Source organism: Erinaceus europaeus, chromosome 6 (genome assembly GCF_950295315.1).
Source record: "Erinaceus europaeus chromosome 6, mEriEur2.1, whole genome shotgun sequence".
NCBI classification, from domain to species: domain Eukaryota; kingdom Metazoa; phylum Chordata; class Mammalia; order Eulipotyphla; family Erinaceidae; genus Erinaceus; species Erinaceus europaeus.
The window spans coordinates 56,372,922-56,390,323 of NC_080167.1; the positions used below are offsets into that span (position 1 = coordinate 56,372,922).

The 17,402-nt window shown below is 37.3% G+C and overlaps 1 protein-coding gene across 1 annotated transcript in view; it reads left to right on the plus strand.

Annotated features, from left to right (window-relative positions):
* The window catches only part of MALRD1 (MAM and LDL receptor class A domain containing 1), a 580,642-nt gene that overhangs the window by 92,624 nt on the left and 470,616 nt on the right, over nucleotides 1-17,402 (plus strand). The window contains exons 11-12 of the mRNA XM_060192257.1: nucleotides 2,520-2,666; nucleotides 8,118-8,215. Of these exons, the coding sequence (XP_060048240.1) occupies nucleotides 2,520-2,666; nucleotides 8,118-8,215 (245 nt within the window). The remainder of the gene's footprint in view (nucleotides 1-2,519; nucleotides 2,667-8,117; nucleotides 8,216-17,402) is intronic.

The following is a 17,402-nucleotide window of genomic DNA, read 5'->3' on the forward strand; positions in this document are numbered from 1 at the left end:
GACACTTTTAAGAAAAAGAAAATCCGAACCTATTAGGGAAAGAGAGAGGCAGGCTGGGAGTATGGATCGACCAGTCAACGCCCATGTTCAGCGGGGAAGCAATTACAAAAGCCAGACCTTCCACCTTCTGCAACCCACAACGACCCTGGGTCCATACTCCCAGAGGGATAGAGAATGGGAAAGTTAGTGGGGAGGGGACGGGAAATAGAGATTGGATGGCGGGAATTGTGTGGAGCTGTACCCCCCCATCCTATGATTTTTTTAATGTCTCCTTTCTTAAATAAAAAAGAAAAAGAAAGAAAAAGAAAATCCACTCACATAAAATTAACATCTTGAATCCACAAATTAATTTGTTAAGTTTCTTCTAGTTTGTTTCCTAGTCTTCTGAAACTTGCTTGGCCTTTTTTTTTTCTTCTATTTTTAAAATATATTAAAAAAATTTTTTTTGCCTCCAGGGTTATTACTGGGGCTCTGTGTCTGCACTATGAATCCACTGCTTTGGGAGGCCATTTTCCCCATTTTGTTGCCCTTGTTGTTGTGCTTGTTGTAGTTGTTATTGTTGTCATTGTTATTGTTGTTGTTGGACAGGACAGAGAGAAATTGAAAGAGGAGGGGAAGACAGAGAGAGGGAGGGAGAGAAAGATAGACACCTGCAGGTGTTGGTCATTATGCCAGGTCCCCTGTATTGCTTGATGCTGTGGTCTATTTACATAATCATTGTTTTGCCTGAGACCCACCCTGCCTGCAGGGTATTGTTTAATCCCACTGGTTAGAACCTTTGCAACAGCTGCTATGGAAGCTTTTTACCTTCCCACTCTTTTCTTTTCTCCACCCCCTCTCCTAGCCATTTCCTTTTCTGACCTGCCACTTCCGTTTCAAAAGCTATAAAGGCATTGTCTCTGATCAATAAAGGCATTGCATTGCGTTCCCATTCAGTCATGAGTTCCTGGTCTCCTCCCTCTCCAGTGACACTAGCCCAGCATGCATGTCTGCTTCACTGCTTGTGAAGCGACCCCCTGCAGGTGGGGAGCCAGGGGCTCCAACCGGGATCCTTACGCTGGCCCTTATGCTTTGTGCCACATGCGCTTAACCCGCTGCACTACCACCCAGCTCCCTTAAAATATATTTTATTTGTTCTATTTTAATGAGTGAAAGAAATACAGAGATAAAGATACAAAGAGAAAGATCAGAGCCCTGTTCAACTCTGGCCTGTGGTAGTGAAGTGGGTTGAACCTGGGACTTTAGAGGCTCAGGCATGAACATGTTTTTGCATAACCATTTTGCTATATACTCCCCTATCCTCTCACTAATTTATTTTTAAGAGACAGGGCAGTGCTTAGCAATGCTTAGCTCTGGGTTGAACCTGGAACCCCAGGTATATTTATATATCTTCTGCTCTACTGCAAAGATTTCTCCTGGTTTTCTTTTCTCACTATTGGGTATATGAAGTCATGGTATGTTTTTTAATGAAAAATACATTATGACCTTTCCAACAACCTAGTAATACTGTGACAGAACTTACAAAGATGCTTATAAAGATTATCTCAAATCCTGATTTTCTCTAGAATTATGTCTTTAGTGATAAATATGGGAACATAGATGTCTTTGTTGTGTCTTCAGTGGTAGGAAAGAGCAACATTCAGAATACCTAATTTTCCAGTGATTCCAAAATGACTGACTTTTTTTAAATGAAAAAACTGTTAAGATATCATAATGACCCAACAGCACAATGGCTGAATAAGTTGTGATATATATTTCTCAGCTATTAAAAATGGTGAATTTACCTACCTCATCTTGGATGGAGATTGAAGGAATTGTGTTAAGTGAGATAAGACAGAAAGAGAAGGATGAATATGGGGATTATCCCTCACATAGGCAGAATTTTAAAAATAAGCACAGAAGTAGGAAAACACAAAGCAGGACTTGGACTGTAACTGATGTATTGCACCAAAGTAAAAGACTCTGGGGTGGGAGCAGAGGGTTCAGGTTCTGGAACATGATGGCAGAAGAGGTCCTAGTGGGGACTGAATTAATGTGGAAAAACTGAGAAATGTTATGCATGTACAAACTATTTTATTTTATTGTCAACTATAAACCATTTATCCCCCAATAAAGAAATTAAAAAAAAAATCAATGAAATGAAAGTCAAGGCATGACCCTGAAGTTCTTGAAGTTCTTGTAATTAATTTAAACTCCCTACTTTCAAATGGATTTTATTATTATTATTATTTTTCGAAGACAAGTTTTGTCTGTAGTGGCAGGTGAATTGTTTATTCCCTGAGAAACTCTCATGTTTCACTTTTGTACCAGTGAACATAGTAGAGATGAAGGGAGATAATAAGAATATAAAAGAGCAGTGCCTCTCCCAGGACATTGAAAAGGCAAAACTATTGTAATAATTGGAAAACATCCCAAAGTGTAATGATTACTCTCCCCTCTTAGATTGATTGGAGAATCCAGAGTCAGCATTCCACTGCAGATGCCTACTTCATACCTACTTTCTTTTCCATGCACAACAGCAAATCGTCTCACCTGTGACTTTGAGTCTGGCTTCTGTGGCTGGGAGCCACATCTCCTGGAGGATTCACGCTGGGAGTTGGTGAAAGGACTGGCCAGTGAACAGCACCAGCTTCCTGAAGCTGATCATCCAAGAAACACAAACCATGGTGGGTCCATGTGTTTTGTTTTGTTTTAGTTGTCTTTCTTCCATGTTGCAGAATGTTTCTCCTGTATATGCTCATTTCTGTCTACAGTCTATATAAGTGGCACTCAGTTTTAAGTTCTAGTGATCAACAATACTTTATGACGAATTGAGCTTTTCTGAAAGAATATGGCTTTGGTAACAGACATTTTTGTTGTTGCATATTTTTTTGAGAGATTTGAGCACCACTCTCATTTTGTAGAGTGGAGGGATCAGACTCAGGGCTTCACACAATCAGGTTATACATTCTTCTTCTTTTTCTTTCTTTCTTTTTTTTTTTTTTTTTCCTCCAGAGTTATCACCGGGCCTTGGTGCCTGCAGTATGAGTAGTTGGGGGCTGGAACCCAGATCCTTGTGCCCGTCTTTGTGCTTCAAGCCTTGTGCACTTAACCTGCTGTGCTACTGCCCGTCTCTGAGTATACATTCTGCTTCAGTGTTCCATTGCCACATCGAAGACTTAATTAAAGTCTTGAAGCGGCGGGAAAAGACTTCTGACAATTTCCTCGAGTGACTGGGAATCATGAATAGTAGGTTAGTTTTCATAATAGGGCAGGCAGGTCTCCCTCACACCTTTTTTTTTCTAAAAACATAAATAATTTAATCTTCTTGAGAACAGAGTGACTTAGCACTGTTTATAAAATAAGCTGACCAATAGTTGAAGGCAATATACTGACTGAAGCCTCCTCATAATTTTCTTTCTCACGTGTATTTTCGACTACCATTACAGTCTACATATCCTGTTAAAACAGAGGCATCACAAAGACACATTGCATGCCAACAAGGGTTTGTGAAGCTTCAAAATAAACAGGATATTGTTGTCATTTTTTGTTTGATTTAGCTGCTGCTGCCCAAGCACTTTAGTATCTTTTTAACTTTGTAACGACACAGCTATACTGTAGATGCTCTTTAAGCTCATGTAACCCCACTGCACATTATTATTATTTGCTTCTTTTCTGTGATTTCCAAAGAAGTATGCCCCAAACTAACATTGTTGACTGTGTTTTTATTTTTAATTACAACCATTGGAAACTGAGCTTGGTGGAGGAGGATGTTAGGGAGAAAGACTTTGGCTCATATGCTATCTGAAACTACAAAAGTCAGCTCAGTATTTAGTAGTAAGGTCTTAACTGTTCCTTTTTGTGCCAATGAGTATTATTTTTCTTTATCATTTTTGGCAGAGTAAATTCAAATTTGAAATAGACTGTTAAGTATTGCAGCTGTATGTTAATAGTACATTTTCTCTGGGTTCAATGTTTCTTTTTTCTTTCTTTCTTTCTTTTTTTTTTTTGTCCCCCGGGTTACTGCTGGGGCTCGGTGCCTGCATCACAAATCCATTGCTCCTGGAGGCCATTTTTTTCCTTGTGCTGCCCTTGTTGTTTTGTCATTGTTGTAGTTATTATTATCGCTGTTATTGGTATCCTTGTTGTTGGATAGGACAGAGAGAAATCGAGAGAGGAGGCGAAGACAGAGAGAAAGAGAGAAAGATACACACTTGCAGACCTGCTTCGCCGCCTGTGACGCAATTCCCCTACAGGTTGGGAGACGGGGGCTAGAACCGGGATCCTTACACCGGTCCTTGCGCCACGTGCGCTTAACCCACTGTGCTACCGCCTGACCCCCTCTTTTTTCTTTTTATTTAAAAGATGAATAGATTAACATATATAACTTTTCATAGTAAATCCTTTGCTTTCTAACTCTCCTTTTTCATTTAGTTTCTGCTCTCCCAATTCCTAACTACCCTGTTGAATCATCTAAACAAGCAACTAATATTAATTTTCTCAGATCCTTATCCATATTAATATCTACATAGGAAACATTAAAATAATCATTATTTTTGTGACTGTTAATTTCCCCCCAAATGGAGGTCATATTGTAATTATTGTCTGTTATCTTGTTTTCTCTCCTGAAGATAATTCATGGCAATTCTTCCAAGTATCTTCTTCCCACCTCTCTAGTTTTTATGTTCGAATATAATTCATGTGTAGCAAAATTTAACCTTTTAAGTGTACGGTGCACTGATTTTAGACAAACTTATATACTGTGGAACCACTGCATTAAAACCAGTTTGATTACTCTTCAAAATTCCAGGCCACTTAGTAACATATTCCACAGGCCTCCACTGATCTGATCTCTTTCTCTCTATTTTTTCCCCAGAATGTCATGTAAATAGAATAATTGAGCATATAGGTCCTATATTTTTACAGAGTAATATATACTTTCCTTCACAATTTTGATGTATAAATCTCCAGTAGAAAATTGTGGTTGTTTTCTCCCATTTGTCCCCAAGCAATCGGCATTATATTCTTTGAATTTTTTTTCTAATTGATGGGTGTAACATTATGTATCATATGTAACTTTAAATTACTTTTTTAAAAAAAATTTATTAATGATAAAGATAGGAAGAGAGAGAAAGGACCAGACATCACTCTGGCACATGTGCTGCCAGGGAACCTCATGCTTGAGAGTCCAAAGCTTTACCACTACGCCACCTCCCGGACCACATTTTAAATAACTTTTAAGCACCATCTATTCAAGAATTTCTGATTTATCTATTTAGGGTTTTCTTTTTTCCTTGTGTTTTCTGTTTTATTTTTTTCTCTCACTTCAGCTCTGGCTGGTAGGATTGACCCTGGAAACTCTCTGATGCAAGTCCTACGTGCTTCACTGTGCTATCTCCCCAGACTGCAAACACAAGATAACCTCTACTTCTGTAAATGTTTACTAGTTATTTCTTTTTCTTTACTTCTGCATACACTAGATCTATAAGATAATCCTAGTCTTAAAATAATTAGTAACTAATTAATAGTACCTTTCATTAATAGTGGTAACAGAAATCTCTAAATTGTTTCTTTTGTCAGGGTGTTATTTATTAATAATTTATTATTATTATCATTATTATTATTACCAAAATACTGCTCCGTTCTTGCTTATGATGGTGCAGGGGACCTGGTTTTTCCGGCATAAAAGTAGTCTGGCAATCATTATGCTGTCTACCCTACCGTATATTTTCAATTTAATTAATTAATTAGTTTTTGGATAGAGACATAGAGAAACTGAGAGGGAAGGGGAAACAGAGTAAGTACCTGTAGCACCGCTACATTCCTCGTGCTGCTTCCCCCATACAGCGGGGAGTCAGGGGCTTCAACCCAGGTCCTTGCGCATCGTAATGTGTGCGCTGGATCAGGTGTACTGCCTCCCGGCCCCTATTTTGCTTTCTTTAAATATTTTATTAAGGTTTCTTATTTGAAATGACTGCTTTGCACAGTATTTTAAATATTTGTTGATTTTACTGTTTAATTTGCTGATCTAATGGACTTAGTAGAACTGCTCAGTTAAGCAAACCTCAATTCTTATAAAGCTCTGGACAGGGAATATAATATTTTGGTATGATTTTAAATATAATTCATATTTCAATTAGAATTCCTTTATGTAATTATGAATTGTAATGACTTATAGGTTTACTCTTCTATTTCATTATTAAAAATACTTAAGATGTTTTACCATTACAAAATGAGTCAGAAATTGCCCATATTTTTCTAAGATCCCTTGAATAATATTGCAAATATTTGTTCATTAAAAATTAAATAAAACTCAGCTGTAGAGCCATACATTTTTGGTAGATTTTTTTCATCACATTTATAATGGTGTTAACAGTGGATTTAAACCTCTTTTTTTTTTTTTTTTTTGCAGTTTCAGTATTTCTGTTTTCTATCTTTTATTGCTTGTTTGAAATTACATGTATTATTTTAAATGACGAGGGTAAAAGATCTTTTGAGTATCTGTTAAGTTTTAGAATTTTGATTAGTCCTTTAAAACTAGTTCAACTATAATTGAACCTGAAGATTTCTTAATATGTCTTCATTTTCTTTTTTTTTTTTTAATTTTTCCCTTTTGTTGCCCTTGTTTATTGTTGCCATTGTTGTTGGATAGAACAGAGAGGAATCGAGAGAGAAGAGGGCAAGACAGAGATGGGGAGAGAAAGACACCTGCAGACCTGCTTCACTACCTGTGAAGTGAACCCCCTGCAGGTGGGGAGCCAGCGTCTTAAATCGGGATTCTTTTTTTTTTTTTAATATTTATTTTATTTATTGATTCCCTTTTGTTGCCCTTGTTGTTTTATTGTTGTAGTTATTATTGTTGTTGTCGTTGTTGGATAGGACAGAGAGAAATGGAGAGAGGGAGGGGAAGACAGAGAGGAGGAGAGAAAGATAGACACCTGCAGACCTGCTTCACCGCCTGTGAAGCGACTCCCCTGCAGGTGGGGAGCCGGGGTTCAAACAGGGATCCTTATGCCGGTCCTTGTGCTTTGCGCCACCTGCGCTTAGCCCGCTGCGCTACAGCCTGACTCCCCTAAACCAGGATTCTTATGCCAGTCCTTGTGCTTCGCACTGTGTGCGCCTGTCCTGCTGCACTACCACCTGGCTCTCCTGCATTTTCTTATTTTAGAATTGATTTCTTATTTTCTTTATCCTTTCTAGTAGATGTTTAGTTTTTAAAATCCAAATACACTGGGTTCTATTTTTCTCACTCAGAAACAACACTGCTAGCTTGTGTCCCTGCTTGTGTGGTTCTACATATGTGGTATCTGTAAGGCAATGCATTTTTATTCTGAAACCCTTCCCTTCCTGGGAAGTCAGCATTGCTCTCCCTATGTGTAGGCAAATCACCTTCTGAGTGTGGAATTTTCCAGTCAAGAGTTGACTTTCCAAGTTGTCCATCACTATGTGATTATCGAAGGGCAGTATCAGACCTTGGCATTGTTCCTTCATAACCTTCCTTGTAGATTTTCAGTATTCAGGTAAACCACCCCTGGCAGCAATTTGGAATGTGTGACCTTTTGAGCTGCTGAGATGTTATCCTCTGTGCGTTTTTCCATGAGTACAACCGCTGTAGTTAAAATCTAAAAGCAGTTATTCTGTTAAAGTGCAGATTAGATCTTTAATTAAGCTTCCATTTCCTCTCACACAGACAACAATGTCAAACACATAAAGCCCCAGAAGGAACCAAACTCAGTCTATAGCCTCATACCTCTCAGTACTTTGAAGAAATCGAAAAAAAATATAAATATAAAGCTTTGGTAGGGATTTTAAAAGGGCATGGAAAATATCTAACCATAACCGTAGAAGCTTCTTTTAATTTTATTTCAAACTCTATAACATGAGTTAAGGTAGTAAAGAAGTTAGGAGATTTAGTTCAAGAACTTGTTTCAATCACTTAGATTTTATTTTAGATATTTAGTGTGTTAACCGTGTGAAGGATTTTTTTGGCTACCCATAGAGTATATTGGTAAACTAGTGAAAATGTCATCTTCTTTATCTGAGAGGTGAATATGTGTACGAATAAGCTAGAGCACAGACTGCTAATATTTAACAGCAGATCTTGTATGTTCATAGGAATTTTATGTTTGTGTTTTTAGGGTCATTTATTTATTTTGGAGCACAGCAGTCGCCTGGAGTGGCTAAGCTTGGAAGTCCTGTCCTTATAAAATCACTCACTACTTCTATCCCATGTCAGGTAATTAACTATTGGAATTTCCATTGACTATTCCATGGTTCATTATTGATTATTGTGATTGGGTTAACCTGTGTCTGCTATATTTTATGACTCTTTCCTTCCTACTTCCCTCTGTCCTTTCCTTCCTTCCTTCCTTCCTTCCTTCCTTCCTTCCTTCCTTTCTTCCTTCCTTCCTTCCTTGCTGTCGTATAGAGACCTCAAACATGAACAATTGTGATTTCGCTGTTCTCGAGGTGGCCTTTCCTTTCCTGCTTTCCTTCCTTCCTTCCTTCCTTCCTTTCTTTCTTTCTTTCTTTCTTTCTTTCTTTCTTTCTTTCTTTCTTTCTTTCTTTCTTAATTTTTTTTTCATCAGATATAGGGACACATAGGCAGATAGGGTGAGACACCACAACACCAGAGGATCACTTGGCTATGGCGCCCTTACTCAGTGTCAGGGCTCAGACCGGGCTGTGCGCACGGCAAGGCACACGTCTTTGGGCTAAGCAAGCCATCCATTGGTTCCTACTTCAGTTTTCATGATGGACTGAGAGATTTATTTGAGCTACTGCAACACAAAATGCTGATGTTACAAAAGGCATTTCCAATATATAGAACTAATACCTAGGTTAGGTGTGTCTGTCCAGTTTGCCTTGGTTCTTGTCTCTCCATTTCTTCACTGCCCTCCCTGTTATGATTTATTAATGAGAGAGAGAATAGAGGGAGAACCAAACCTTTATTCTGGCATATATGCTGTAGGCACTTGAACTCAGGAACTCATACTTGAGGTTATTTTCTGCACCACTTTCTGGGACTGTAGTTTCTTATCTTCTTGAAAGTTGTAACTGGCCTATGATACCTTAGGATTTTAATTCTTTTTCCCCCTCTAGTTATCAGAAAATAATGAAGAGATCAATACTGCCCCACACAGAATTAATTGCTTCTAAATGTAGGGTTATGGCAGTTTACCCAGGCACTTCTGTTGGTAAATTATATAACACTCAGAGGTGTAAATCTAATTGCACATTCAGCTTAAAAGAAATCAGAATGGGAGGGCACAGAACTTAAAAGAGGTTGTCCTCCCTCTCTCCCTTCCTAGTTTTCCTGCCCAGTTCACAATGGGAACTAGCATTGAAACAACTGCTTGAGTTCTGTTTCTTCCTCACAAAAAATGCATTTTATACTCTCATGCTATCACTTCATTTTAATTAAATCCTATGTGATAGGTATAGATTTTTTGAGACCTCCTGAAACATTTACTAGCTCTTAAAAAGCTCTTTATAAGCTTATTTAGTGTTATTTCAAGGTCATATCCTGAATTAGTTCTAGCATTGTAGCTATTTAATAAAAGGCATTGGGTACAAAGGGATATAATATATTAATTTTGCTTCCTTTATAAAAATTTGAAAACAGTAAAAAAAAAAAGGTAAAAAAAAAAAGAAACAAAAAAACTTTTGAAAACAAACATTAGGAGCTTATTAGAAACTCCTAATTCTGACTGAGAAATATTTTATTTTTCTTTTAAAAGATGGTCTATATTTCTCATTGTTGCATGCCAGTAACCGTTATTTTGTAGCCATTGGAATTATGTTTCAGTGAATGATTGTTTTCCCCAACTGAGGATCTGTTTCTGTGCTGTTACTTAAATTTGAAGCTTACTGTGGCAAGTTATGTAGGCAAGGTCTCAGATAAGATATAGTATACATTTCAGGACCTGGTACTCAGTGTTCCCAGTCCTCAGATACTGGCTTAGTGGTTTGCCTAGGATATTGGAAAGGAGTGTTTCAAGGACCAGATACAGACTGCCAGAAGAGGCTTGCTCCCTCCCTTCCTTCCTTCCTTCCTTCCTTCCTTCCTTCCTTCCTTCCTCCCTCCCTCCCTCCCTTCCTTCTTTCCTTCCTTCCTTCCTTTCTTTTTTCCTTCTGACTACATCTGATGTTAGTAAGCTTTGAGTTGGTGGGGGGAGCATTGGAATACTTTATAATATTATAATACTTCCCAGAGTAGGCGGTAGTATTAGGCTGTTGGAGAAGGTTTCTTTATAGTTTAAGATATACTTATCTAATGCTTTTTCCCTCCAAGGAGTGCGCTAAAAGTAGGTAATGTGTGATATTTTCTTTCATAAACATGATGGAATAGGGCCAGAGAGATAAGCTCACCAGGTGGGGTTCATGCATTGCCATGTGCTCAACCCAGGTTCCTTCCCTGGGGCTGTGTTGCTATGACAATGGAGGAAGCTTCAGGTTTTGGGTGATAGGATTCTTTTTTTTTTAAATATTTATTTATTTCCTTTTTGTTCCTCTTGTTTTTTTATTGTTGTTGTAGTTATTATTGTTGATGTTGTTGTTGTTGGATAGGACATAGAGAAATGGAGAGAGGAGGGGAAGACAGAGAGGAGGAGAGAAAGATAGACACCTTGCAGACCTGCTTCACCGCCTATGAAGTGATTCCCCTGCAGGTGGGGAGCGGGGGCTCGAACCGGGATCCTTATGCCGGTCCTTGCGGGGTGATACGATTCTTTCCTTTCTCTTTTCCATATATATATCCCTCTCTCTGTATCTCACCCTCAATCCAAAAAAATAGCCCAGAGCAGTAAAATAGATTGTATATACACAACGAGGTCCTGGATCCATAAAATTAAATAAATAAATAAAGTTACAGAATAAATAACTGAAAAAAATAAAGTTCTTATCTTCTTGAGTTTTCACAAAATCCTGATAACCTCTTAATTGGATCATTAGTAACTCTAGTCAAGGCAAAGGTTCTTCATTATAAAGTGGTGTAAAGTGAGGCAGAGAGGTACCCAATGTTGAACAATGATGGAATTCAAGGCTTTTTAAAAATGAAATTGTAATTTTTTTCTCTGCATAATCACCTTAGGCTATAAGAGTTAAGGAGTTTTGAAAAAGAATTTTAAAGGAGCACAAAGTTTTCTTGTGAATATCATATTCAAATAGCAGGCATTTTGCTGGGATTTTATTATACATTATGGCTAGCTAGTACATGGCATTGGTATATGCAGTTGTTTCTGCAGTTGGCCATTGTTCAAAAATGTGAGATTTCATTTTAAAACTTAAGCCCTTTAGTCATTGGTAAAAACTTGCTATTTTTTCCTTGGAATAGCCAGGAGAGAAGGTACACATGTTGGCAACTATTTCTTATTGGTGTTGAGATGCTGCTACTGTTTTCAGTTAGCAAATAAATATGAATTTTGAAGGAGATTTATGTAGATTAATAGTTTCCTGAGCTCTCATAATTGAGTAATTATACAAAGGCTGTATAGATCACTGTTAGGGTTTCATAATACTAGCACAAGATCAGTAATATGAAGCTTTTGTTTTTATTTAATTTTTTTAATAAAAATTTTTTTTTTAATAAAAATTGTTCTTGTTTTTGTTTAATCTTTTGTTGGTGATTTAGTACTGCTTTACAAAATTGTAAGATAATAGGGTCCAATCCCCTCCTTTATTATAGGAGTGAAATGATTTCATCCATATAGCTTAGTTTTCTTCTTCATTTAATTTTTTAACAGTCTCCAGTTCAAAACTCTTTTAATTATTTTTTTATTATCTTTATTTATTGGATAGAGACATCCAGAAATTAAGAGGAAAATCTTTCTGCATCCAATCCCCTCCATTGGAAACTGTAGTAGGTCTCCTGAGGTCACTGAGAAAGGCTGATTCTATAACTACCTGTATCTGTGTAGATATTATATTTTCCCTCATTTTAATCAACTTTGTTGCTTTCACTTTTGTTCTCAGTCACCCCTATACCTATTATTACTTCTGAGTGTCTTTCCTTTTTTCTTTTACTCTCTCAGATAAGGCTTCATCTGCTGTTTTCCCGATTTGCTTCCCATTCATTGCTGGTATAAAAAAGTATTCCTGGTTACAAATGCTTTGTGTTCTGGTGGAATGGGGATACAAAGCCCTTTGGTTTTGTCCCCTTATCATTTATCCCTCTGGGAGTATGGACCAAAATTCTTTTGGTGGTACAGAAAGTGGGAGTTCTGGCTTCCGTAATTGTGAAGCTTTTATTTTTCAATGATGCTCTGTATATGTATTTTAAAAATCCATAACTTGAACTTACTTTAAAACTATTTCATTAGAAACTAATAAGATTTTTACAAAGTACATGAAATAGCAGAGGAAAAGACAGATAAAGCAAAAAATGGGATGAATCAAACAGTGACGGCCACATTTTTAAATCTAACTTCTCCAGCAGTCAGTGCTGAAACATGGAGCAACATGTGGCTTAAATTCAAAGAAGTAAAACACACCAAAATATTCATTCTGACACTTCTCCTGAGTGTGTTCAGTGATACCAACACAAACAGCTTTCTCTAATTCAGTGCATACCTATTGCTGGTCTATTCCCTGTTGTTCATCACTGTTAATCCTGGGAAAGCAACAAGAACCATCTAAAGACAGGCTTGTCCTAGCAAAATATAGAATTTAGTGAGGGAAATTGACAGTCATTCAGTATTAAGTGCTATAAGAGGATACAGCTAGCAATGACTACCTGCTTAGAGCAACTCTCTCACTGAATTTTGAAAGGTCATGTTTTACAGTATTCCCCAAGTATCATATCAAGGAGAAAAAAAATCAGTGAGGTAGGGGAGAAATAGTAGGGTGAATGAAGCTTGGAGATGTGTATTCATGCTTTTTTCTGTGACTGTTTTGTTGGACTCAAGGCTGGATGTTGGCATTTCTGAGGGATTTCAGAGGAAGCAAGACTCTATGGTGGATAGGATGAGCAAGCCTGTCAAAACAAGGAGATTAAACATTGAAGCAGGAGAAACATTTTCTTGAGAACTGCAAACTTCTGCTTAAGCCTAGTAAGATAAAAAATTGCTCAGTCAGAAACACAGTTATGACTAGTAGTGATAAAAATCTCCTTTCTTCTTGATTCTCCACTTACTCGCCTTAATTCCTTCTTTCCTTTTTCTTCTATTTTTGTTTTCCTAGATTTTCTCACCTTCCTCCCCACTGTGGAAGACATAGCAGGTATATGAGATATATAATATAATATATATATATATATAATATATATATGAGGTATATAACAGACAAGGTCTAGTGTGAAGGAAAGAAAGCAGAGGCAGCTTAGTATTTGGAATATAACTGAGGAAGGAGATAAAGATCTGACTAAGGAGTTCTGAGGTGAGCCAGGAACTGGGGGGAAAAAAAGGACATAGGAAAATCGAGGACAGAAACCAAAAATTCAGAATAGAGTTTTGAACTGGAGAGGGACTAGGTGGTGGCGCACATGTTACAGTGCGCACCACCTGCAAGGGGAAAGCTTTGCAAGTGGTGAAGCAGGGCTGCAGGTGTCTCTCTGTCTCTCTCCCTCTCTATCACCACCTTCCTCTTGATTTCTGGCTGTCTCTATCCAATAAAGATGATAAAAAATAATTAAAAGAGTTTTGAACTGGAGACAGTTAAAAAATCAAATGGAGAAGAAAACAAAGCTGTACGGATGCAATAATCTCACTCCTATAATCAGTGCCCTGTTGTGTCCTTCACAGAACTGAGTATTAGAGAGCTTCATTACAGTTGTGGAACTGGGCCCTGCTGGGGCACTACGGAAAGCAAAGAGCAGGCGGTGTGTTTGGCATCATCACTCTCCCCTGTGCAGACCCCTAAGCTTAGTGATTCACCTAGTAGGTAGTGGACTCAGGCACTTGGCAATGTGCCCATTCCTGCTGTAGTAAAACGGAATGATTCCATTCTTTGTGAATTCATTAATTTTTACTGATTTGGCATGGATTTTCAATATGATAAGACTTTCAAAGTATAGTTTCACGTTTATACACGTGTATATGGCCTTTTTTCTGAGTTAAAATTAACTGCTATTCAGCAAGATTAGATACTATACAAATAATGAGCTTAATACACATTCAAAAGCAAACTGAAGCAAATTATCACTGTAGACATACCAGTAAGAAAATTCAATCTCACTAGCTCTCATTTTATTCTCCTTTTCCCCCCATAAATGTTATAATACTGACATAAAACAAGAGATGTGCAATTAAAACCAGTCTAATAATTATATCAGTCTCTCTGATTTCATTCAGTACAAGTACACATTAGTTTGGGAAAGAACTTGTATATACCAGCACACTTTTTCTTTAAATATAATGCCTTGATGGGGAAATGGTATCTGTTCTGTAAATTATCTGTATAGCAATCCCCAGTGAAAATCACATACTCCTTTGCCAAGATATCTATACATTCTAGCAATTCTCGGTTAGGCCATCATAATAGCCAACTTATCATTGGTTTGGCATGATTGTTTGGTTTCACACTATGGAACTATTTGCCATGTGATGTCTTCCCTAGTTTCAGCTAAGTTCTTAGGTAACAGAAAAAAAAAAGTCCCCTTCATCTCTGTTGTTTCATTAATTATCTTGAAGAGACCCTGAGTGTAGAAGTGGAATTAATTAAAGAATGTCATCTCTTGCTTCGCTATAAAGGTAGTTATTTTGAAATGAAGATAAATGGTTAACATCTTTATAAACTTATTTGTCCCTTTTTATTTGCTGAGAAAGAGAGAGATAGGAAGATACAGAAAGAATCTGAGTGTTACTCAGCTACATGCAGTTCCAAGGTCTGAACTTGGGACTTGACACATGCAAATTGTGTGCTCTACCTCTCTGGCCACATTTTGGCATTACTTATCAGTCAGTGTTTTGAATAACGAATGCAACAAAAAATTATTTGATATTAACATTTCATTTTTCATCAAAGTAAAACTTAACCTCTTAACTGGCACAATTTTACATAAGTGTTACATAAGCTGAAATGACAACACAATGAAAAGCATGGTTTTATAAACCAGAATATGCCAGATATTTGTAAGTGTCCATTAGATGACTTGTTTTTCTCCTGAAAATTAGTTTTCCAGAAATGGAATGATATGCTAATATGATTATAATTAAATGACATGATAAAAGTTTTGGGTGTGCATTATTAAAATTAACATGTGTCCTGGAGCTCTGATTCCCCAGAACCCCACCCCCACTAGGGAAAGAGAGAGACAGACTGGGAGTATGGATCAACCTGTCAGCACCCATGTTCAGCCGGGAAGCTATTATCAAAGCCAGACCTTCCACCTTCTGTATCCTACAATGACCTTGGGTCCATACTCCCAAAGGGTTAAATAGGAAAGCTGTCAAGGGAGGGATGGGATACTGAATTCTTGTGGTGGAAATTGTGTGGAGTTGTACCCCTCTTATTCTATTTGTCAATGTTTCCTTTTTATAAATAAATAAATTAGTTAACATATGTATATACCACATTACATTCATCACTCATAGAAAATACATATTAATGCTTTAAAATATAGTTATTACAAACAAGATAATTTAATCTTCATTACTTTTCTTTCCAACTTGCAATTATGTTGTTAGAGGTTTTTAATTTATTTTAATTTATTTTATTTTTATTTATTTATTTATTTTCCTCCAGGGTTATTGCTGGGCTCGGTGCCTGCACCATGAATCCACTGCTCCTGGAGGCCATTTTTCCCCCTTTTTGTTGCCCTAGTTGTTGCAGCCTCGTTGCGGTTATTATTGCCATTGTTGACGTTGCTTTGTTGTTGGATAGGACAGAGAGAAATGGAGAGAGGAGGGGAAGACAGAGAGAGAGGGGAGAGAAAGATAGACACCTACAGACCTGCTTCACCGCCCGTGAAGTGATTCCCCTGCAGGTGGGGAGCTGGGGGCTCGAAGCGGGAGCCTTAAACCGGTCCCTGCGCTTTGCGCCACGTGCGCTTAACCCACTGCGCCACCGCCCGACCCCCGAGGTTTTTTATTTTTTAACCATGTGAAATTCTCTTGATATGATTCACTCTTGCATACTTACACTATATATGAAACATGCCATCATAGAGACTCAAGAGAAATGCAACCAAGCCTTAGTAACATTTTCTTTAACTGCATTTGAATGAGCCAGGCATGAATCAGAACAATTTCCTATATAAGCGGTTATTTGCAAGTGCATTTTAAATGGCTATTGTCATTTTTAATTTATATTTTGCACAGCTCTGTTTAATATGATCTTCTGTGGTGATGGGAATTTTTCTCTGGTATGTCCAGTATTATAGCTACTGGCTACATATAAATATTGAGCACTTAAACTATAAGCATGACTAAAAATATAAAATTTTCACGGGGTTCACTTTCCATTAATTTATATGTAAATTACATCTAAATTTTATACACACATGTAAAAATATACGGTGCATACAAGTTTCATGTAAATCAGACTGGTTACATCTCTTTATCTTGATATATCTATATTATATTCCATTTTGTCATTTTTTACTCTCCTCTATAAAACCACCCAATGTCTTAAATATTCTAACATATTTGAACAAGATTAGCCACCTCCCCCCACGTTTATAGACATTCACTCAAGCACTGGTGCTACTGAGCCTCACTCAATACCTCCTAAAGGCAAATTGTAGTAATGGGTTCTATGAGGAACTCACATATACATCATGATTTGGAGTTAGTGACTTTGTGTTCCAAGTTAGCCTGCATCAGATGGAAAGCCACATAGGAGGCACATTTGATGAGTGCCTATGTATTTATAATAGCTGTATAACTCACTTTTTTCCCACAAAGACATTACCCTTACTGTTAAATTGGAGAAAACAAGGGACTTATTCTTGCTTTGTGATATGCTAAAGAATTCTCTGTAAGTCTCTGCCATTCTTTTAGAATAGCGAATTAAATATAAGTTCCATACTCTTATCCTATTGAATACGGATCCCATTGGTATTTAATCTCAATAAACTATTAAAATCACTTTGTACTGATGATGTACTGAGTGACAATTTGACAACTTGAAATTCTGATGGGACATGCACATCTCCTGTGCCACCAGGTTTAAAGCTCTGTTTTGCATTTTTACAAACTTGGGGCATGCTGAAACTAGAATTTAATTGTAGCTGAGGAACGTAAGTCTTCGTTTTCCATGGAATTTGATGATAGACACTCCTATTTGACTTTACACTTCCCACTTGACCTCTCAAAGTCTGAGTTTAGATGAATGTGGTAGTAAAATGTCAAATGAAATGGACAACCAGAAAGAGTATTTTGATTGTGTGGTAGTAGTAAAGTGGAAAAGGAGTGTCCTACATTGAAACAGAAAATGATGCTTGCTGTTTTAAACTGTACAGTTGGCTGGAAGCACCTATAAGGAAA